Below are 22,909 nucleotides of genomic sequence, written 5' to 3'. Positions count from 1 at the left end.
GAGTTTTCTTACCTTTTATGAAAAAAGAAAAAAAAATCTGTACACAAAATTTGTACTAAGAATTTGAACAGTGCTTAACGGTCACAATTTTACATATATGACTATAACAAAAGTTTTCCATTTAGTCGTCATCTACAGTGTTTTGGTAGAGGTATTATGTAGTGACATTCTGCACACATCGTCTCTCTTAGCCTTTATTTCTTCTCTGAAGCCTAAAAGAAAATGGAAAACACGAGTTACGAATATATAGATACATTTAAAAAAAATAAAAATAATCTGGTTTATTCACAAATTTGGGCTTTGACAGGCTGCAACACTGCTGCTGTCTGTACTACCTAAGGATAATCATTTTTGGAATAATTTGGAAATACCTATGAAGTTGGGCAGCTCATATAGCCAGTATATATGTATTGTTATGCACAGCATGTAAATAGAAACTGCCCTTAATTACCTTGAGTCTTTCCAGTAAGCCTCCTTTTCCAAAGCCTGCAAAGGCACGAAGCATTTTGGGAGTCGGAGGTTTGGGTCCAAACAGCGCCAGGCCTTTTTTCTTCTCTTCTTCTGCTTTGGCTGCAGCTGGACCTTTAGCTTTCATCAGTTTCCTACAGGTGAGGGATGAAGTCATGGTCTAACTACTGAATTTGTTTATTGAGTTTTCATAGATCAGTTTAAGATCATTTATTCTGCTGAGGTCTTTAAATTCACACACATCAGATGTTGCATGTACGTTTGAGGAACACTCACCTTCCCTTCCTGGCCAGAACTTTCTGTGACTCTGGGTAGTGAACCAGGATGTCATTGAGGTCTTTCTTATCCAGCACGAAGAGGTTGGCAAATCCGTGTGCTGCCACATTAGCTGTTCTTCTGTTCCCTCCATCTTTTGCTGACTGCAAGAGACTGATCCAGAGATTATTGCCAAGAATTATTAAGATTATATATAAAACATTATAATGGATATATTGTTTAGAGCTGTTTGTTATAGTTGTTTAAATTTGATTGACAAATTTTTTTTTTTTTTTTATAGATTTGCTTATTTATTCATTTCCTGACCAATTTTTCTTTTTGTGGTTTATTATACAGGTCCATGCTTTGAAATACGTACTCTCGCAACTAATAATTTATGTAAAAATGTTTGAAAAGCTAACCAGTTAGTGTATGTTTTGAGTTACTAGCTTCTTTTATGCTTCTATTATTTTCAGAATGAGTATGCAGCTGCTTAGAGGTGCCTATGGTAGCTGGATGTTGGGACATGGTTTGAGGAGTCATTTAACAGACCTTTTTTTTAACAGGATTACGAAAAAAAAAAGAAATATAGCTCTCTCAAACTAACTATCAAACCAAGGTCCAGGAGGTATGTACATGTTTGCATAATGCTTATATTTTATTACCACAAGACCAGTTCTAGATCTCCTATTCACTGAACTTTTCATCTGTTCCACATGTTTTTTGAACAAACTTGTCCATGCCTCTCTTTATACTCTGTATATACATTTTAGTTTATTTATTTAAAAATATATACAGCTCTGGAAAAAATTAAGAGACCACTTCAGTTTCTGAATCAGTCTCCCTGATTTTGCTATTCATGAGTATATGTTTAAGTAAAATTAACATTGTTTTATTTTATAAACTACAAACAACATTTCTCCCAAATTTCAGAAATTGCTGAAATAATAAAAAAGATGCAGAGCGTTCAGTCCTCAAATATTTCAAAGAAAAAAGTTCATATTCATAAAGTTTTAAATGTTTAAAAATCAATATTTGTTGGAATAACCCTGGTTTTTAATCACAGTTTTCATGCATCTTGGCATGTTCTCCTCCACCAGTTTTACACCCTGCTTTTGGATAACTTTATGCCACTCCTGGTGCAAAAATTCATCCATCTTCCTCTTGATTATATTCCAGAGGATTTCAATTTGGTAAAATCAAAGAAACTCATCCTCTTTATTTGGTCTTTTTTTTTCAGAGCTGTATATTAGAATTTCATCATCACCATTATGAATAACAGCATATCTATCAATTATTCCATAGCAACTAACATACTAATACTAATAAACTTATAATTATGTTCATAAAAATGTTAAAATGATTTCTGTGTACCTGATCTCTCCAAACACACAGCCTGCCTTGAGTGTCACAAATACGATCTTGTTATCAGGCCCGCCAATCACCTGCACCGCCCCGGCCTTGATGATGTACATCTCTCTGCCGATATCTCCCTGGGTAAAGTTTGAGCACATGCGAGTTTACAGCACTGTGGTGTTTAGCATTGACACAACATATGAATTTACTGTAACTTCACCTCTCTGGCCTACTGTTAATAAACCTTTTAGACATGGTCAAAGTAATATTTATCATTTGCGATATTAAGTTTTAAAATCCTTACAATTAGGCCTATCACCATGATTACGTTGTTGAGTCGGAGTCACCGAATAATATATGATGTGACCTCAGTCATTGCTCAGATCTCAGTACTGTTCTTTACTTTTTTTCTTAGAAAGAAGAGCTCATTAATGTAATCTATTAAGTTACTTAATTTTTATACTCCAATTCCAACATCTAAATATCCTTAATAATTAAAAGTTTATTGTTTTTTTAAATGGTGTATTTGCATTATTTCACTAATATATTATCTTTATATCAATAGTATAAAATGGTTTTAAAATGACAATAAGGTGTGTGACAATGTATCGCCCAACAAAAATCGTAACTGTGGCAAACATACTTACAATTACCGTATTTTTCGGACTATAAGGCGCACTTAAAAACTTTTCATTTTCACAAAAATTGACAGTGCGTCTTATAATACGCTGCGCCTTTTGTATGGATTTTACTCGTCAGGTTGTAAGGAGCAGTAAACACACACTCCGTGCAGCGTTATAGAGAGTTTCAGTGCTATACAGAGTCCAGAGCCGTGCAGCTCCGAGGCTGAGCAGCAATAGCATTAGCTAGATGCTAACCGCTAAGCTAGCTAGCTTATTCACTGAGATCAGTATTATCTAAATTTTACTCGTCAGGTTGTAAGGAGCAGTAAACACACACTCCGTGCAGCGTTATACAGAGTTTCAGTGCTATACAGAGTCCAGAGCCGTGCAGCTCCGAGGCTGAGCAGCAATAGCATTAGCTAGATGCTAACCGCTAAGCTAGCTAGCTTATTCACTGAGATCAGTATTATCTAAATATTACTCGTCAGGTTGTAAGGAGCAGTAAACACACACTCCGTGCAGCGTTATACAGAGTTTCAGTGCTATACAGAGTCCAGAGCCGTGCAGCTCCGAGGCTGAGCAGCAATAGCATTAGCTAGATGCTAACCGCTAAGCTAGCTAGCTTATTCACTGAGATCAGTATTATCTAAATATTACTCGTCAGGTTGTAAGGAGCAGTAAACACACACTCCGTGCAGCGTTATACAGACTTTCAGTGCTATACAGAGTCCAGAGCCGTGCAGCTCCGAGGCTGGAGCAGCAAATAGCATTAGCTAGCTTATTCACTGTTCAGAGATCAGTATTATCTAAATTTTACCCGTCAGGTGTAAGGAGCAGTAAACACACACTCCGTGCAGAGCCGTGCCGCTCCGAGGCTGGAGCAGCAATAGCATTAGCTAGATGCTAACCGCTTAGCTAGCTAGCTTTTTCACTGTTCAGAGATCAGTATTTTCTAAATTTAGCACTTTTAATACTGCTGGAGCAGTATTATTAGAGTTAGATGCTAATCGCTAAGCGTTCACCGTTCAGAGGTGAGTTATCGGCCTGTAAGTCTGTGCTGCTTTGCCTGGCTAGCATTAGCTAGATGCTAAGCGCTAACTCTCTCAGAGGTGAGTTTTATCAGCCTGTAATCTGCTTGTTTACCGTGTTAAAACAAGCTACGGGGGACGAATCGCTAGCTAATATCTCACTGTCTTAAGCCAGGCGGACACTGTGCGATTTTAGCCCGATTTTAAGCCCGATCTGGTCGGATGCGACTGAATTTCATGATCGGGCCGAATTTTAGCTTGATCGTGCGTCGTTTGTCGTGCAGTGTGAGAGGGGAAGCGATGTCCGATTAATTGCCCATACGAGCTGCGAATGAGCAGTCGGACGCGACCAGGGATTTCTGACATGCCAGAAATTTTGGTCGCTTGTCTCACAGTGTGAGCTGTTTTGCGGGCCGATTTCTTAACGTCACGACCTGTTTTCCCAAAAATCTGCACAGTAACTATAAATAATTATTAGTCATATTTATTTCTGTCAGTTATAAGGATTTATATTTATGTTCGGTACACAGACTTATAGCTTAATATAGCAGACACAGGCATTCTGCTGTTTAAGAATTTCAACAGATGCTTATTCTCAGTCAATAGCTGGAGTTTTTGAAAAGAAAAATTAAAAGAGAAAATTGCAAACATAAATTTATTTTATTTCACTTATTATATCTGAAAAATAAAGCACATTGTCAGCCTCTGGTGCTGCCCGTCAATTATATAAAACTTAAAACATGCACAGAAATATAAAGCTATATTTTATAATTCGTTTCTTTTCGCCAGGACAAATTTATTAAAATGATAAATATGTTAATTTATTAATTAAAATCTCGTCCAGTGCTCCAGAATATTAGCCACGCAAAGCCAGCTTAGCGCAGCGCGTGGCATTGCGCGCGGCATTGCCCGCATAATAACCTCTGTCTTCTAAAATAAACGTTTTAATAAATAAGGTCGGAGAAGTGTAGTAAAATTAGTGCTATTAAACTTACTAAAGCTAATAAATGTACTGATAATTAATCAAGATAAATCAGACAAAATGCGCTGCGCCTCTCTCTCGCTCTCTTTCGCAGCGCGGAGCTGAATTCAGCGCGAGGCTACAGGAACTCAGTTCAGTTGAATAAAAATAAGTAAGGGCCTGTAAGTACAAGCAAAGGACCTGTAAGTAAATATAGTCAAATATAAAGTATAGTTTGAGGTTTTGGTGAGCTGTTTTCATGATTTGAAACTGAAACTAACTGAAACTTTGATTATTCTGCAGAAAGCCTGGGTTATTTTAAACGAATTTTTAATGAGTTTATATTTTATATTTTTTATTTATTCATTTAAATTATTTTTCTTCTTTTATTAATCAAATCATTAAATATATATCTTCATAAGATATAATTTTTTTCCCTTTTATGTCAATTTTTATGATCTTTTTTTAAGGTCCTATTTTTCCTTTTTTACGTATATATTTTATTCGTCTATAATAAATGTCAGTTTTTATTCCTATTTTTTATATATATTATTAATCCCTTTTAAACTGTTAATGCTCAGCGGCACTGTAAATGAGGGTCCCTATCCAGTGTGAATAACCGATTGCTTGTTTAATATTCAGTGTTGCAAAACCAGTTTTTACATAAACAATAAACAGAATAAAAAATAAAATTATTTTATTTTATTTAAGCTGCTGGTGTTTCTTTCGCAGCCTGACGCGCAGTCATTTTTCTATGCGCTCTCCTTCTGTAAAACGGACAACCCGTAGAGTCCACGTCGCCTCAGCCACCTGCGAGTCCATGTACGTCTCTTCCGTGGACTTTCAGCGCACAACAGGGCACAAATAAGCAAAGCTAAGCGCTTTCTTTTGCAAGGCGTTGTGTTGAAGCGAGAGTTTGTACGCAAAGAAAGCTCCGCCTACGGGCTGCGTTTAGACGTGCAGTGTAAGCTCCCCCGTTGCAGCAGGTCAGTCGGACCGTACAGTGTGTGCAGATGAATCGCAGGCGTTGTTCATACACGACAAACGATTCAAACGTGCTGTTTGAGCTCTCCAGAACGCATCCGATTAAAAAAATCGCACAGTGTCCGCCTGGCTTTACCAGAACACGCAGGATTACTCAGTGTAACGCTGTCGTTTAAGTTTGGGTTAACTTTACTAGTTTAGGTGACTAGCTAGCGTGCTAGCGGATAGCTATGCTAACGCTGGTGCAGCAAGCCTTAGTGGACATCTGGAAATCTAAGCTTACTGTAAATAAACTGAAGCACGTTACTCACCCAAATAAACAGTTTTCAGGAGAGGAATCTGTGTAGATTAATATCCAGCACTCGTTTGACTTTGAAAGAGCTAACGTTAGATTTGTATACTGAGACGCTCCACCGGCAAGCGACCACCCCCGGTGGGGGAAGGGAAACATGGCGCCACCCCTGTTCACTTTGATATAGGCACCCTTTCTAGTGTCACTTAACGCGCCTTATAATGCGATGCGCCCTATGTATGGAAAAATAGCAGAAAATAGGCGTTCTTTGATAGTGCGTCTTATAATACAGTGCGCCTTATAGTCCGAAAAATACGGTATGGTAATTCTGAGACCAGTACCTCACCTTTTTACACACAAAGTCTCCAGGCAGATAGACAATGGACTTTAGTCTCAGCAACATGTCCACCAGCATCTGATTATCACATCCCTGTGAAAAGACATTGCAACTTATGAACTTTTATGATTTAATAGCCCTCCAATGTTTTTTCTCTCTATAGCCTATACTCTCACAGTGTTTATCTAATTATATGTACTATGTGTTCACCACAAGAGGGCAACATATAATTAGCTAACGGAGACAAAGTAGAATCCTAATTGAAAGCAATTTAATGCACTAACTCAAATATAAAATGCTTGTAATTTCAGAGCCCACAGCAGCATTAATAATTCTGCATGCTTGCCTTGAAAAGATCAATCTTCTGGAATGTGGCGAGGTTGATGTCCACAGCGATGGCAGTTCTCATCACCAGAGGCATCTTGTCCAGAAGTTCCGATTCATCTGAGTAGAAGTAAAAACATTCTCACATTAATTTTGATATACAGACCCTTAAGCAGCCAATAAAACTGTTTATAATGACTGTAAAACACCTTATAACAATGAACAGCGTGAGGAGAGCATTCAGCAGGATCAATGCTCGGAAAGCTCCAGGGCCTGACAACATTCCTGGCCGTGTGCTGAGAGACTGTGCCTGGGAACTCGCAGAGGTTTATACTGACATTTATAACACCTCTCTGAGTCAGGCGGTGGTTCCCACATGCTTCAAAGCCACCACCATCATCCCTGTCCCAAAGAAGGCATCGCCATCCTGTTTCAATGACTATCGTCCAGTTGCACTCACCCCCATCCTCATGAAGTGCTTCGAACGACTAGTCATGCATCACATCAAGTCTTTGCTCCCCCCCTCCCTGGACCCCTACCAGTTTGCTTATCGGTCAAATCGCTCGACCCATGATGCCATCTCCACTGTTCTCCACTCAGCCCTCACACACCTAGACAAGAAAAACACCTACGTCAGAATGCTGTTTGTTGATTTCAGCTCAGCATTCAACACAATCGTCCCCCAACAGCTCATACACAAACTGGACAGTCTGGGGCTGAGCACTTCACTGTGCAACTGGCTGTTAGACTTCCTGACTGGAAGACCACAGGCAGTGCGGGTTGGCAGCAGCACATCCAGCATCACCACACTGAACACAGGGGCTCCCCAAGGATGTGTGCTGAGCCCCCTTCTGTTCACTCTGCTGACCCACGATTGCACACCAGCACACACCTCCAACCTCTTCGTCAAGTTTGCGGATGACACAATGGTGGTGGGTCTCATCAGCAACAACGATGAGTCACACTACAGGAGCGAGGTGAGCCGCCTGGCCTCCTGGTGCAAACACAACAATCTCTCTCTGAACACAGAGAAGACCAAGGAGATTGTTGTGGACTTCAGGAGAACTCACACACTGCACACCCTTCTGTTCATCAATGGAACTACTGTGGAGAGGGTGAGCAGCACCAAGTTCCTGGGTGTGCACGTCACAGAGGACCTCTCCTGGAGCACCAACTCAGCGTCACTGGCCAGGAAGGCAAATCAGCGTCTCTACTTTCTCTGCAAGCTGAGAAGAGATGGAGCCCCCACCCCCATCATGACCACCTTCTACAGAGGGGCCATCGAGAGCATACTGACCAGCTGTTTCACCGTGTGGTACGGGGCCTGCACAGCATCCTGCCGCAGGACCCTCCAGCGCATCGTGAGAGCAGCTGAGAAGATTGTTGGCACCTCTCTCCCCTCCCTTCAGGACTTGTACAGCTCCCGCCTCACACGGAAAGCCCTCCGTCTGGCAGGAGATCCCTCTCACCCACTACACAGCTTCTTCAGCCTGCTGCCATCAGGGAGGAGACTGCGGAGTCTCGGAGCGAGGACCAGCAGACTGCGAGACAGCCCCATCCATCAGGCTGTGAGGATGCTGAACTCTCTTCCTGCTCTACCCCCCATCCCAATCCTGCCCCCAGCACACACTCACTCAGCATCCTGACCCCCCCACTAATAAAGTACTGAAACTCTGCACTTCAATGCACAAAGTACTGGTCCCTTCCAAACGGACTTGCACTACACAACACCTGCACTACTGATATACTTGCACTGTCAATACGCACTTTAATTCCACTTAATTAAACTGTGAACTTTAAGGACTTACGCACCCATTCACTTTACCAGCCTTAAGCTATATACCATAATACCATATACCGTATTTGCACTACTGTTATTTACTATTTTTACTGTCATTCCATCTCGATCAGCATCAATATTGCACTATTGTCTTACGTATGTTTATTGTGTCTTGCTGTATTGAACATATAGTGTCTCCCACTCTTTTATATTATAATTATATATCTATTTTTACTTATTTACTTATATTTATATATCTATTCCTCCCCCATACCACTGCACCTTGTTTTTGTCTCATGTATGTCTATTTGTGTCCCTGCTGTATTGTACACATAGTGTCTCCCATTCTCCTTTATTATATCTATTATCTGTACTTGCTGTAAAATTGGGAAGGAGAGTAACGTAATTTTAATTCTCTGTATGTCCTGTACATATGCAGTATTGACAATAAAACTACATGACTTGACTTGACTGACTTGAAATACAAGAAAATCAGCACAAATACGGAATTCTTTTTTTAAGTCAGATTAATGATTGGTATGTTTGTTTTATAACATCTGTATGGACATGATACACTATATGAAGTTAGGAGTGATTAGATAGACTATAAACTAATTAGAGTGCACTGACATACCATGTTCATGTTCAAGTGTTAATTCAATTGATAATACCTCACATCAGCTGTGAGGTGTTATCTTGTGAGTGAAGTTTGACCAAGACATGACAGTGGGTGTTGGATAGATGGGACATTTTGTTTCTGAAGTTGTGTCACATGTGTTTCAGGAATATATTACAGAAGGCTTTACCACATATAGTCTGCAGCACAGTAGGTGGTAATGACTGTGACCAGTGGCATTCAGCTATGATTGTCTGTGCAAACACTGAATCTATCAGGTCAATACAGTGTTCTTTTCTTTTATAATTTTATTTCTGATTTTCTCAATTTGGCTATCCAATTGGTCCACCCCTTTGTGCGTACTTATCACCAGTGGCACTTCGACCCTAGGAGGATGCGGACGAGCACAGGCCTCCTCCGACACGTGTGAAGTCAGTCACCCCTTTTTTCGAGCTGCTGTTGATGAATCATTGCCTGAGCAGCTAGCACGCTCGGAGGAAAGCACAGCGGCTAGGTTCCGATACATCAGCTCACAGACGCCTCGTGCCGCCCAGCATCACCTTTAAGCGTGATGGGGAGAGAGTGCCATCTACCCACCCAGAGGGAGCAAGGCCAATTGTGCTCCCTCTAGGCGCTGGCAGCTGATGGCAAAACTGCATGAGCAGGGGTTCGAACCTGCGACCTCCCCGCTCATAGTGGCAGCGCTGGACCACTCGACACCCCATTACAGTGTTCTTAAGCTTCCATGAGAGATGACAGAAGTCATAGGATATAAAACTAGTTCCTGTTCCATAATATGTGACATATGAGTGTACATGGAGCTGTAATATTTCTGTAATATAACTTAATATATTTTCTTACAGGTATTACATAGCTAAATCTGTCTAGTACATAAGTCCAGTGCTAGGATTATTTCAATGTTTATATTAATATTTTCTTTGACGTGATAGTCAACAGCAGAATGCCCTTAAAATGTATCATAGAAAAAGCACCTTTTAATTTTGTCAAGAACAAGGAGATAATTATAGAGTTTATAAAAAAAAAACATTATGAAATCATTTACATAGTTTATAACAGGGAAGCGATACTGCACAGCTAAGTGGATTTTCATACATCAAATGCTGAGAAAGATTTCTTACCCAGCATTCCCTGGGAGTCCCATGTGTAGTTGTACCAGGTACGCACTCTGGTCTGCACCAGTCGGGGAATTGTGTATGTGTTCATGTAGGCCACACACAAGTCCATAGAGGCTCGGAAGTAGGTCTGTCCTGCAGTGGCTGCTCCAATGACATCTCTCATCTGTGTTTAAAATCAGGGTAAGAGGCTCTGCTCTGCACACTGGGGGGGTGTCCTGTAACTGTAACTGATATTACATTTTCTACTGTGTCTTCCTCACATCCTACATACCTGTCCAATCAAACTGGAGAAGACAAAGACTCCTGTAAAGAAGTTTACCATCTGAAAGATGATCTCAAACAGTGTGTGTGGCTCAGGCAGGCCCCCGATGGTGATCAATGTTCGCGTAGCAAAGTAATAACATCGCAGGTATCTGTGATGAAAATATAAGAGACGAGATTGTTAATTTAAATGAATGAATGAATGAATGAATGGAGCTGGATAAATGCATAGGAATGGGTACATTAGCCTAATGTTGGACACCTTTGCATTCGGGTGCTGCTGTTTAAAGTTTGTTGTATCCTATAAACTCAGATTTTGATCACATGCCCTCAGAGCTTGTGTTAACCCATTGTTTTATTGGCTTATTTATTTGATAATGGCCTACACCTGGGATATTTACACTCATCGACAAAGAATTAGTTGCAAACATTTGTTGCACCTTTAAAGAAGAACTCTGATGTGAAATGAACTTCGGGTTTAGTAAAATGTTATAACCAGTATGAACTTTTGTCTAATAGCATATGTTCATTAGCCCCCAGCATTCTTAAAGCTCACCTTCCGCGAAAATCCGATTTTTCTTGTTTTTTGTGGAATACAGTAGGTCTCTCCGAGTTGAATGTGTACACCTGCACATTAAACTGTTTTGCAGCCCCCATTGTCTGCAGGAGCTAAGCAAAGAAATCCCCCCTCCCCCCCTCCGAAAAACGGGTGAATTTTGAATTATCTTTCTGCCTACGTAGGCAGAAACTCACAGACCAGCCCACCTTGGCTCGAGAAACTCCCAGAGGCGGAGCTGAAGCGACGCAACATCACCGCTCATCAGTTAGGAGGTGGGAGGCAGTGAGCGGCAGAGCGGTGGAGGGGCGTCGCAGTGCTCCTAGCCAATCAGAGGAGAGATATTTGCATGCTGTTTGCATGTATGAATATTCATGAGCAAAGCTGGAATCCGGTCATTTTGGACACACCCCTAAAACAGTCCATTAAAAAAGAGCTATACAGAGACACCTGAGCACTTTTTTTTTACAAAAACGGCTCACATGTCATTCATTCATACTAGAGACCACAACTAGACATTTTAAAATGAAAGAAAAAACGACGGAAGGTGACCTTTAAATACATAGCTTTTAGCTGATGCTCCCAATAGGCTTAAAATACTAGTGATGGGGGCATGGAGCTGCCCATGCAAAAAAGTAGCTATTTGTTACAGAATTTACAAGCTCACAGTAGCTCCACACTGCATTGGTAGAATTGTGAGGGCCCTCATATTTAAAACAAGGCACTGAGAACCTTGAAAGTGCAAAGGTAGTATGTTAAAAATCACTATTTATACACACAGCACCTTAAGGTAGTTCTCCAAGTGCCATCATCTAGAAATTAAGTCACGATATGTTGACTAATGAGTGTGAACAAAACTACACCTGATAATGTGAATACTCACTTTAGTTTTGTACTGTAGTTGCAACAGGGGTTAGGAGGGTTATTCATTTTGTAATCTGTTTCCTATCCTAGCTACTGTTTGTGCTCGTCTGTCGACTTAACGTGACTTAATTTCAAAAGGTGACGAGTATGTTTTCTTAAATTAAACTACATGTGCACTTTCAAAATTCTTAGTGCCTTGTTTAAATTGTCAGGGCCCTCAGAATTCTACCAGTGAAGTGTGGAGCTACTTTGTTTGTTATCGGTGTAAAAAGTGCGATTTCTTTGCAGGGGCAATGCTATACCACTATCGCTTGCATTGTAAGCCTTTTTTTAAGCATTGGCTAAAAACACTGTATTTTGCAATGCAATACTATTTGACAAGAGGTCTTACTTATTATCCTGTTTCACTACAGGAAATGTCTAAGCTCAATAATAGTTAGAAAAAAGGTAAAGGTTACCAACAACATGTAAAATTCAATATGACAAACATCTTGGCAGCTTGGCCTCTGTGAGGTTCCTAATGGTGTCCTGCAAGAATCCATCCCAATCCACATCTTTCTTTTTTTCAATATGTGGACGATCATTATCTTGCTGGAATAGTGCAGTGAAGTGTGCATTCAGAAAAGGTCCTCATTAATGTAACCTTGGCTGTCAAAGTGCGGGTAGTGAAGAAGACCAAATGTGATCTGGCATCGTAAATTTCACCCCACATCTTAAAACCAGGCCTTCTGGACTTGTGACGCGTGACAACACACTGTTAATCCTGGCACTGACCATGCTACCTCCACACATGGATTAGTTGGTAATCTCCACCAAGAGACAAAAACAAAAGCAGGACTCATCTGCTACCTCTATGACAGACAGGCACAACTACTCACCAAATTTCACTCTTGTTACTAGACTCATTTTGCGTGAACCTATTTTTTGACAATGAGTGTAAATATAAGTCAGTAAGGTCCAGTTAGAGAAATTTTTCTCAAGCCGAGGACTAGAACATAATATTTAATTGGCATTATGTTTGTTCTGGACAAATTATTAATTAACAACAAATAAATATTTTTTTCTTATTTCAAGTAACATTTAAAATAAAATAAATTGTCCTGTAGCTTGACTTGTCTTGTAGTTTAAGGAAATTCTGTTACATCTGATATTTACTAAGCTTGATTGGTCTGTGAGTTTCTAGACTGATAAACCTGTACGGTAATGGCTAGAAAAGTTAAGCTTATGGTTTAAATAAACACTTTAATTAGAATTAAATAGTTCTGATTAGTTGACCGTTGAATGTTATGGTCCAGAGAGGACAGAATCTGGGTCCAGACTGTGTTTTGCCTACACCAAAAAAATCTTAGGTTGTCCCACATTAGGGCAGTTCAGCCTATACTGAAATAAGACCATACGCAGATCCTTCGCCATTATAGGTCCATTTTGTACTGCCAAGTCCCTCATAGGCTGATGCTACATAGTATAGGCAGGAGTTGAGGTGCAGGCAATATAGGAGGTATCCAGTCGTGCGGGCCACTCTAGAACACACAAAATGAATTAATTCAGTTTAATTCACTGTATTATATATATATATACATATATATATATATATATATATATATATATATATATATATATATGTATATATATATATATATATACATATATATATACATGTATATATATATATATATATATATATACATATATATATATATATATATATATATATATATATATGTGAACATAGAAAAAAAAAGACAATTTTACAAATAGCAAAACCTCACCTCCAAATGTAAGCCTTGGCCATGATGCTTTCGAGTCGATCACTGAACTCAAAGAATGAATCTATCTGGAAAAAAGCATTTAGAAATCATAAGCAATTTACATCAGACATCACAAAGACACAAAGCAGCACAGAGTCTGGGTTTTGTACCTACCCTCATGAACCGGTTAAATCGGAACAATGATGAAAAGCCAAACTGGAGGGACAGCAGATCAAAGGGGATGATACTCATCATGTCAGACTGTCAAGAGAACAGAGAGAAAAGTTAAGATCAAAAATCAAATCAGCACATTTAATATGTCCTCAATGTCTAAACAAAAGTAAGTATCCATGTATTCAAAATGTGACTTTACAGGAGAATGAAAATAAACATTTAATGCCATTTCATTTCTTTTTCTTTTTTCTATAAAGAATTATCTTGGGATAATATCTTAAGCTAATTATTTTGTGGGAATTAATTACAAATTCATTGTTTTAGTGCTCACTAAGCGGCATTGTTATATGATACCAGAGTGCCATTTAAAATGTATTTAAAATAAATGCAAATATACACAAGTATAAATAAAAAATAAAAGTAGAAAAAACATTGCACAAATATGTCAGAGGACTGTACACACGTCTACACACCATCTACTACTCTAAATTCCTGATTTTAACATATAAATAAAGAAAAATACTGTTCTCTAACAAATATGCTCTGTTTAGATTTAATGTTTTTTTTTATTAAATAATGTGTATTGGCTTGAATTGTACACTACTTAGGAAGTAGTGTGTAATTTGAGATTGAACCTCCTTTAAGATTGTGAATAGGACCTGTGATTTTCAACAATTGGGCTCTGTAGATTTTACAGCATTTCTATTATTTAATTTATTTTAAATATGTACAGTATGTAAGTTATCCCATAAACGTCCATGGACATAAAGTTAATGCAAAAAAAAAAAAAAACTTTTAAGTTTCTAAAAGTGTTTTTGTTTGGGTTAGTCTTTAGTTTCATAGTGGACATAGTAAAATGTGTTTATTTGATTTTAAAAGAAACTTAAGAAACTTACCTTAAATCTTGCAGACCCTCTGTATTTCTGCTTTGCCATCCCTCTGTCTTTCTGGAACAATAATATATATTACAAAATATTTAAAAATAATCAAAAAAACGTTAGCTCAACATTTAGCTCTTACTTCCATATCATCAAAAATGTTTAAATATATTCAAATATTTGTGCTCAAGACTTACAATAATGTCTCCTCCTTTGACAAACTGTAGTCTTGGCTGGAAGATGATTATGTCAATAATATTAACTATGTCTGCAAGGACATCAAAAAATATCCAGAAAGGAACGGACGCTGGAGTGTGGAATGGAAAGCACAAGCGTGCCGTCGCAAACCAGATGTTGTAGTTGTAAGCCACTGTCACCACACTCAGCCATTTAATGTAGCGCCGGTCTTTTATATGAAAGAAAAGAAAGAGAACAGCACTTAAAATGAACCGGTTTTGTTCTAGATGTGTAAACACAAAGAGCATGTGATGTAATTACACAATGAGCCTCTTTTATTTTTCTTCAGGTCCTACCAGTGAAGGGATCGATGGTATTTCCTAAGTAGCTGTCCATTTTGTCCTCTATAGGTTTCAGAAGAACATCAATACAGGTACATTTGATTTCTGGATACATTCTCTCTGCAGCTGCTGCTGCTGCCTTTTCCTGCTCCTCCTTCAGTTTTTCCTCTTTGTCCTTTTTTTCTTTCTCTTCTTTCTCTTTTTTGGCTGCTGCTCTCTTGGCATCATCTTCTTTTTTCTTCTTCTCAGCCTCCTCCTTCTTTATCCTGTCTTCTTCCAGCTTTTTTGCCCAGTCGTCCTTTCGATATACTGGAGCTTAATGTAAACAGAGAGGATCTGATCAGATTTAGTCGTAAAGTCATAAATCTTCACCACTGATGCATGTGCAGATCTTTCCAGAAATAATTTGCACTTGATCAATTTTAAACAGATCTCACAGTTAAAAAAACAGTAAAAAAAAAAACTGAAAAGTTTTATATTGATTACATTTTATTTCTATTAATCCTGTTCCAGTCCCAGTGCTTTCCCCTGCTCCAATAAATGTGTTGTGAACCTAAAAGGATCAGCAACACTTGTTGACCGGAGATTTTATTAAATAGACAAAGTTTTTAATGTACCCTATAACTAAATAATAATTACTAACAAAAAAATATAGTTTTTGTACATTGTAAAAAAGTAGATTATACTTAAAATAGTTAGTAGATCACAGGCTTGTGATCAATTGGCATGTTAAGAATATTTACAGCTGCAACCAAAATTATTTATTGCAAATTAGGTTTATTACCAAAAAAGTACAAATTGTCATCTGCTTGCAATAACGATTTAAATAGCCCAAAACTATTTATATCACACATAATTTTTCCAAATTATAAGTTCCACATTTGGGCTTTGTATTGTAAACAGAATATTATTATTTAAGCAATAAAATATACTATTGTTAAAAAAAAAAAGAAAAAAGAAATGCCACATTTATTGATTACAGCAGTCTCAACGTCTCAATGTCCCTCATAAAAGCTTACATTTACAAATCATGTGGCTTCTTTCACTAAGCTCTTTATTAGTTGCATCGGGTGTTTTTAAAAATAAAACACCAGTATCTGAGAGGCCTGGACTGGTTTGTTGAGTGTGATGTTTGATGCATTTTATACCTGGCTTGAACCCCATAGAAAATCAGTAGGAGTTAATAGGATTTAATGAAGGCAGTTGAATTAAATTAGTTTTAATTTGAGAAACTACTTGTTTTAATAATTGTTTTGAGCTTTTAATTTGTTCATTACAAACTGGTGAAAGTTTGCAATGTTGCATTCCAATTTTAGAATATCAGTGTGTTTCTGAACAAATAAAAAATATAATGACAATAAATAGTTTTTTAGATACAAAAAATATATATATTAATATTAATTTTCAATCTATACAGTGTTCTACATTTTATGTGATGCACATAGACTTACTGACTGGAGGGCTGCGCTCTGGTGAGGAGGCGTAAGGGTCCGTAGCTTTTTCCTTGTAGATTTTTGTTCTGTCCCTTAACCGCTTGATAATATCTCGCAGCTGGTCATCAGAGTACCTGTTGATGACAATAGGTGGAGGAGGGGGTGGAGCCTCCTCTTCACTAGAAAGAGAAAAAAAAACATCAATATCTGTTAGCTTCGTAAATTATATAAATAAAGCTATATGTTGTAATAACAGACCCAATGGGTCAGTTTCCCACACAGGGAGTAGACCTAGTTGTAGACTATGTTTTCTTTTTTCAAGGGACAATCTGCATTTTTAAATGCAGTCTATGGGCATTTTTACACCAAGAGTTTGTTTCTCTGATCTAAATCAGTTAATGAGTTTGTTTATTTGCAGAATTCACCCCTCAGATTGGTTTGTTTTTTAGACAGGTGCAAACCTAAATTCACCGAAATACTTCCCAACAAACCACGCAAGCACATTCTCTTTTGTTTGGTCAGAGCTGTCTGGCACAGGAGGAAGGAAGTAAACAAGGCAAGAAGGCTCTCTATTCCAGACCAGTGCATATATCTGTGCAGTGTAAACCTGCTTTAACACTGAATGCTTAAAATTTGCTGCTAAGCTTTTAAACACTGATTTAAATGGCATATCCACATGGCAAACAAAGTTGCGAGGCTGCAAGCAGTGAACATAGCAGAAACAAAATAGTTTCTTTTTAGCGTTTGTAACTAATTATCTGGGTAATTAATAAGGTTAAACTGAACCTGAACAGCTGTTCTGCACTGTATCACGTTCTCACCACAAACTAACCGCTCCAGAGTTCATTTTGTTTTGGTTCGCACCTGAGTGTGATTATTATAAGAAACAACGCTTAAGACAGAAAAGAACCAGAGTCTGTAGCAGCCTAGTCTCAGACTAGGCTGCAACCCTGTCTGAGAACCTGGGAACCAAGTGGACACTGAGAGAGGAAAGTTGGTTATATAATATTCTGACTGGACTGTGTAGCCTGAACTGAAGGTTCACTACTGCTCAGATCATATTAATACACTGATAGTTTTGGCCACCATAGATTACTATGTTTGTTTATTCGTCTACTAATCAATTAACTCAATGTATTCCAGCATTTTTTACTCTTAGGCAAAATCCAGAAACCTTTCTTCTGCATGTGAATGCTAAGCCATGACCTTCTTAAGTCACAAATGCCACAAATCCTCTAATCTTCTTTCAGCTCCTTTCAGAGAGGTGAGCTGGACAGCATAGGTTTGGTCTCCTCACTTGGAAGCTGAATCTAAGAATGTAAGATTTGTTCTAACAATTCTTAGCTGAGAAGTTAAATGTTTCTGAAAACTCCTGAACGGGCACAAGGAAGGTATAGGTTTAAAATAGTGCTTCAGTTTGGCCGTCTTATATCTTTAACGCTTGACCCCAGCAAGACTCCCTTTGTAAAAACAAGGCTTATTGATATGCATTTGCAAATTTATAATAGTGGAGGAACAACTAGAATAGTAACTTGAATATAGCATTGCATTTATTTATTTTTTAGAAATGTCTTGTGCTTCTGGTGCTGGGTAAATAGCGAATTCTGTTTTAAGATCAAAACCCAAACAATGACACAACAACATACTAAATATAGAAGAGTTTCTCAGCCAAAGACATCCTGCACTGTCTGAAGGGATTTATATAGAAGCTGAAGTCTTACCCCTCTGGAGCTCCCTCTGCATTATTAGCTGCATCTGCTGGCTTAGCCTCGGGTTTAGCGGCCTCGGGGGCAGGTGCAGGGGCAGGTGCAGGGGCAGGTGCAGGAGCTGGGGCTGGAGCAGGATCTACAAAAAAATAACAAATAATAAATACATTTAATTAACATTCTCCTTTTTAAAATAATATATTTTAACCCATTGCAGCATGGTGGTCACTGTTATCACTGTTATTTTTATTTTTTTTATTTCTCACTTTGTATATGTGTTCTTTCTACATCAAAATTTTTAATGTTTTTTGTAAGGATGTGATGAGAACTATTGCTGTTTCTGCAAAAGCCCAGTCGATGTATGATGTGGTGTAGTTTAGTGGCTCGAAATTCTCTGTTCTCTTGTGTTCTCAAGTTAAAGTGTTAACTTGAAGCCTTTTTTTTTGTTTATAGCCATTATGCTGTAACCATGCAATAAAGAGTGCACTGTATTAATATTGTAATAATACACACAATTAAGCCTCTTACTAATCTTATTTATTGAAAGTAAATGCAGATATTATATTAATACCTGCATACTTTGAGTGATGGTTCAGTTGTCAAAAGTCTGACAGAAGAATATAGAGAATGTAGGAGCTTATCCTGTTCTTAGAACTAGATTACGCACTAAGAGCCTGTAGGCACATGTGCTGTGTAATGTCAGAGGTTGCTGTGGGGTCTCGGCTCATATCACTTTGAGCACTATTATAACTATTAGATTTATTATCCAGTTATAGTTACTATAGAACTAAAGTACTATAACTATAGTTGTCTATCTTTGGAAAATTAGCTTTTTTTCCCCCTTCATTCATAAATCTAATTCATCAACGTAGCCTTGGCAAATATCAGGATACTCTAAGCTGTTTTTTAAATGATCAGTTCAGGTTTGAGGGCTGTAACCGATCGTACTTAGTATCTCACATCTTATTTTCATTTCCAAGCTTTATATGTTTCTTCAAACCTTGTATTAACACTCATCAAACATTTGCAAACAAAGTTAATCAATGCCCACTGGGCTATAAGACGTCAGGCATTCATTTACAGCTTGTGGTTTCAGTTCTGCAGTTTAGAGAAAATATTTGGAAGTCAAGATGAAAACACTTGTGTGCTGGTAAGCCAAATCACAACTGTCGCATGACTGAACTTTAACCAGGCATTACCATTACCCCTGGTGAAACACAACAACAAAAACCTGATAAACACTCCTCCAAACTTCACGTTGGCAAGATCTCTTTTTCATAAATTGCATTTCTAAATTATCCATAAAGAACTTTGCTCTTCGTGGCCTAAGAGGTCTATTTTGAAATAAGTCCACAACACTTCTGTTTTTGTCTGTCTAAAATGGTTCATTGGTCTTCCAGATCTTATCTTGACCTCCACAGTAAATGATGATGATTCACACAGAGGAAACTTCAAGCTGAAAATACGTCAGTGGTTAAGGTCTGAAAAAAACATTTTAAAAGGCTGAGAGTGGTCCAGTGGTCTAAAGGTGCTTTCACAATGATCTGAGAATTGCCAGTTTGAATATCCAATCATGCTGCAGCCAAAATCAGAGATATTAGCCTGGTCACCTGCAGGTTTTTCTTCTTCCTTTTTCTGCTCTTCTTTCTTCTCCTCTTCTTTTTCCTTCTCTGGCTTTTCTTCCTGTGGGTATTAAATAGTATTTTGACCTGTTCTCACATGATTATTAGTACCCTAACACATGTATATATATATATATATATATATATATATATATATATATATATATATATATATATATATATATATATATATATAGCTTTATGTTGGATCATCACTCAAATTTATCCACAATATTCCCAATTCCCAGGTCCTGGATGTACAGTATTGGAGCACCACAGATCTACTGCTCGACAGTTTACTACTGGGGGCTTTATAGCACATGCCTGACATTAGGCACAGTGCCAGTAGGTTCATGTTGATCTTCTCCAGAAGGTCCCATTCAATTGGAAATACTTCTTTACGGGGATCAGACAACACATGTTGTTGCACATCTATGTCAGCAAGTAGAAAAGACCATACAGGAATCATTGCTTGATTAATACGTAAATAGAAATTTGGAAGATTTGGTAATACAAGATGACACTTCATGAACAGGCATGATATTTGCAATCATTTTCTGCACATGTTAGGAGTACTGAGATATACAGCTACACTTACACTTACTTGTTTCTAATTATATTTATCTCCAGCAACTTAATTTAGCATATTAAGTATACAAATACCACAACACAAAAGTCTGATCTGATAAATAGGTGACCAACTTTAAAACTATCTACATAATTCAGCTTGTGCAGCTCAGAGAAAGCATCATTTTAGGTTGTACACAATTTTTTGTCTGGTGCACCTAAAGGATTAGGTATAAACAACAAATTCACGCATTATAATGTCTGTTCTAATCCATGTATTAAAATAAAATTGCAGGTACAAGAATAAAGTTAATTACTGAAATGTATTTAATCGTTTTTTGAGAAAAGGTAATCTTATCAATGATATAAATTTTCAATACCTAGCATAAGATATATAGGTATATATAGATATAGGATAAATGGTGCTACTATAATCGTGGCAAAACGAAACACTACATCAGAAGCTTAATTTACACTCTACATATTGCCTATAGCATGCCTTCTACCCATTACCAAGTACATGGCACCAGATAGAAATTACAGACATATTTTATTATTATTGTGTATCCTCCAAGCCATGTATGAATCCAGTTTAAACAATCCACAACAACGCAGATTTAACATGTAGCTAATATTTTACCATATGTTTTACAATAGGTGTATTAAAGGCATATCCGTATCAAATAGTTTTACAGACATGGGTATTATTTGACATGTTACTATAAATACAAACTATATAATGAATAACTTGTATATATTATAAACATCAATTTATAATTCTATAAGAGCTGAAGATAAAATGTATCTATTCTTATGACAGCGCAGCAATGCAAACATCAAATGCTTTAGATATTAGCAGCTAAAATATACCTCACAGTTTTATTTGCTCAATAGCTTTTTTTCAGAATCTCAGGATCTCAACTCTATTTTCTGGTCATTTCACATTTTTTTAACAATATGGGAAAAAAAGGGAAAAACAAGCCTTAAAGATCCAGGTTTTCCAGACATTCCTGTACATATGTTTTTTTTTTTTGTTAGATTTGTTTGTTTGGTATACCATAGGATTTGGTAACAGTGTTAATTGTGTCGTATTTGCAAGCTACACACCCAAAGATCTGATTTGATAGGTTTATTCAATATTTCAAGAATAATCACAAGTTGAAGGATTTAAAATATTATACAATTTTCAACACATTTTGTTAAGTTATCTTCTTAAATATACTGTTAAAGAATCCTGAATTGTATTACTATTGTAATTTAATTTCTGATGTTAAGTTTCCCAAATTTTGTAGAATCATTTATAGCTTGTAATTTATCGATATGAAAAGATACAAAAAAAGTCTTACTATTTTTCCAAGCTCTTACTACTATTTCTAGGACATTACTACTATCACTAGTACTTATTTTGTATGAGTCTTCTCATTTTACATTTCCAGTATTACTGGTTGCTTGTTTACTTTAAGTAAAGTATATTTGGTATGGAATAGATTTTGGTAAAACATTGCTGATTGTATTGAGTGTATGCATTCTTTCCTACCTTATCTGGAGGTGCGGGAGCCGGGGCAGGAGCAGGAGCCGGGGCAGGAGCAGGTGCTGGTGCAGGTGCCGGTGCAGGAGCTGTAGCTGGAGGCTCTGGAGTTTGAGCTACTGCTGCACTGGGCCATAACAACGTTTTCAACTTGCTGAACATGGTTAATCACAGGAATCCCGCCAGAGCATCTAGGTATATTCCTCTGCTCTTCTCTGTTCTCAACTGTTTTAGCCGCCTGGTTCAATTAATTCTTTTAGCCGTATTAATTCCCTCTAAGTTCACCTATCAGAGCGTTCCTCACACTGTGCCAACCTCAATAGGCCAATAGTAATAGAATGTACCTGTTGGTGTTCCTTTCTTTTTTTAGGGTAAGTCACGTGCAGAGGCTGACTAGCAGAGAGAATACATCTGTTTTACTGTCTCATCTTCACTACTCTTAATTCTCCTCAAGAATTACACTAGGTTCAGAGCTAGGTTCTTATGGTCTGCTGTTCTTGGACTGTGAGGCATATGTGATCTGACCACACATATAGAAAGATCACATACTTAACAGAACCTCTCAATGTCTCTTCCAGGATAAGGGGATTACCTGAGACATTTCACTGATGCTTAGACTTTCACAGGATCCTCAGTCCTTTTATAACACACTTAGAAGTCAGGCTAACTAGACATTTGGGTTTGTTGAGCAAGATAAAATGTAGGAAAAATGTAAATGTTTACAATATATATATATATATATATATATATATATATATATATATATATATATATATATATATATATATATATATATTTAAAATGAATAATGTTAATAAATCTCTACATATACACAATAGTACCTGTAGATTATTAAAATGTGTGGATGTAATATACTGTAATTTTTGGTCATAT

The 22,909-nt window shown here is 37.5% G+C and overlaps 1 protein-coding gene across 1 annotated transcript; it reads right to left on the bottom strand.

Moving 5' to 3' along the window:
- Positions 1 to 14: 14 nt before the first annotated feature.
- LOC103045456 (cyclic nucleotide-gated cation channel beta-3-like) lies at positions 15 to 22,720 on the bottom strand. The gene is made up of 18 exons (XM_022673635.2): positions 22,025 to 22,720; positions 19,909 to 19,981; positions 18,314 to 18,437; positions 16,611 to 16,771; positions 15,175 to 15,474; positions 14,839 to 15,047; positions 14,660 to 14,710; positions 13,764 to 13,850; positions 13,611 to 13,675; positions 13,239 to 13,361; positions 10,432 to 10,573; positions 10,164 to 10,323; positions 6,651 to 6,748; positions 6,314 to 6,397; positions 2,098 to 2,216; positions 745 to 897; positions 452 to 602; positions 15 to 212 (listed from the first exon to the last, which is right to left on the bottom strand). Exons 1-18 carry the CDS (start codon positions 22,175 to 22,177, stop codon positions 195 to 197), a joined length of 2,271 nt encoding a protein of 756 aa, XP_022529356.2. The 5' UTR covers positions 22,178 to 22,720; the 3' UTR covers positions 15 to 194.
- Between the last annotated feature and the right edge of the window lie 189 nt (positions 22,721 to 22,909).

Source organism: Astyanax mexicanus, chromosome 6 (genome assembly GCF_023375975.1).
Source record: "Astyanax mexicanus isolate ESR-SI-001 chromosome 6, AstMex3_surface, whole genome shotgun sequence".
NCBI lineage: Eukaryota > Metazoa > Chordata > Actinopteri > Characiformes > Acestrorhamphidae > Astyanax > Astyanax mexicanus.
This window is presented reverse-complemented; position numbering and strand designations above follow the sequence as displayed.

What these genes read in the sequence shown, in the direction of transcription:
- LOC103045456 (XM_022673635.2), bottom strand. Translation starts at nt 22,177, where the DNA reads ATGTTCAGCAAGTTGAAAACGTTGTTATGGCCCAGTGCAGCAGTAGCT. An exon ending in AGAGCGCAGCCCTCCAGTCA is followed by an intron (nt 15,475 to 16,610) that starts GTAAGTCTATGT and finishes GTTTACATTAAG; the next exon opens with CTCCAGTATATCGAAAGGAC. An exon ending in TATAATGGCGAAGGATCTGC is followed by an intron (nt 10,574 to 13,238) that starts GTATGGTCTTAT and finishes TTTTCATCACAG; the next exon opens with ATACCTGCGATGTTATTACT.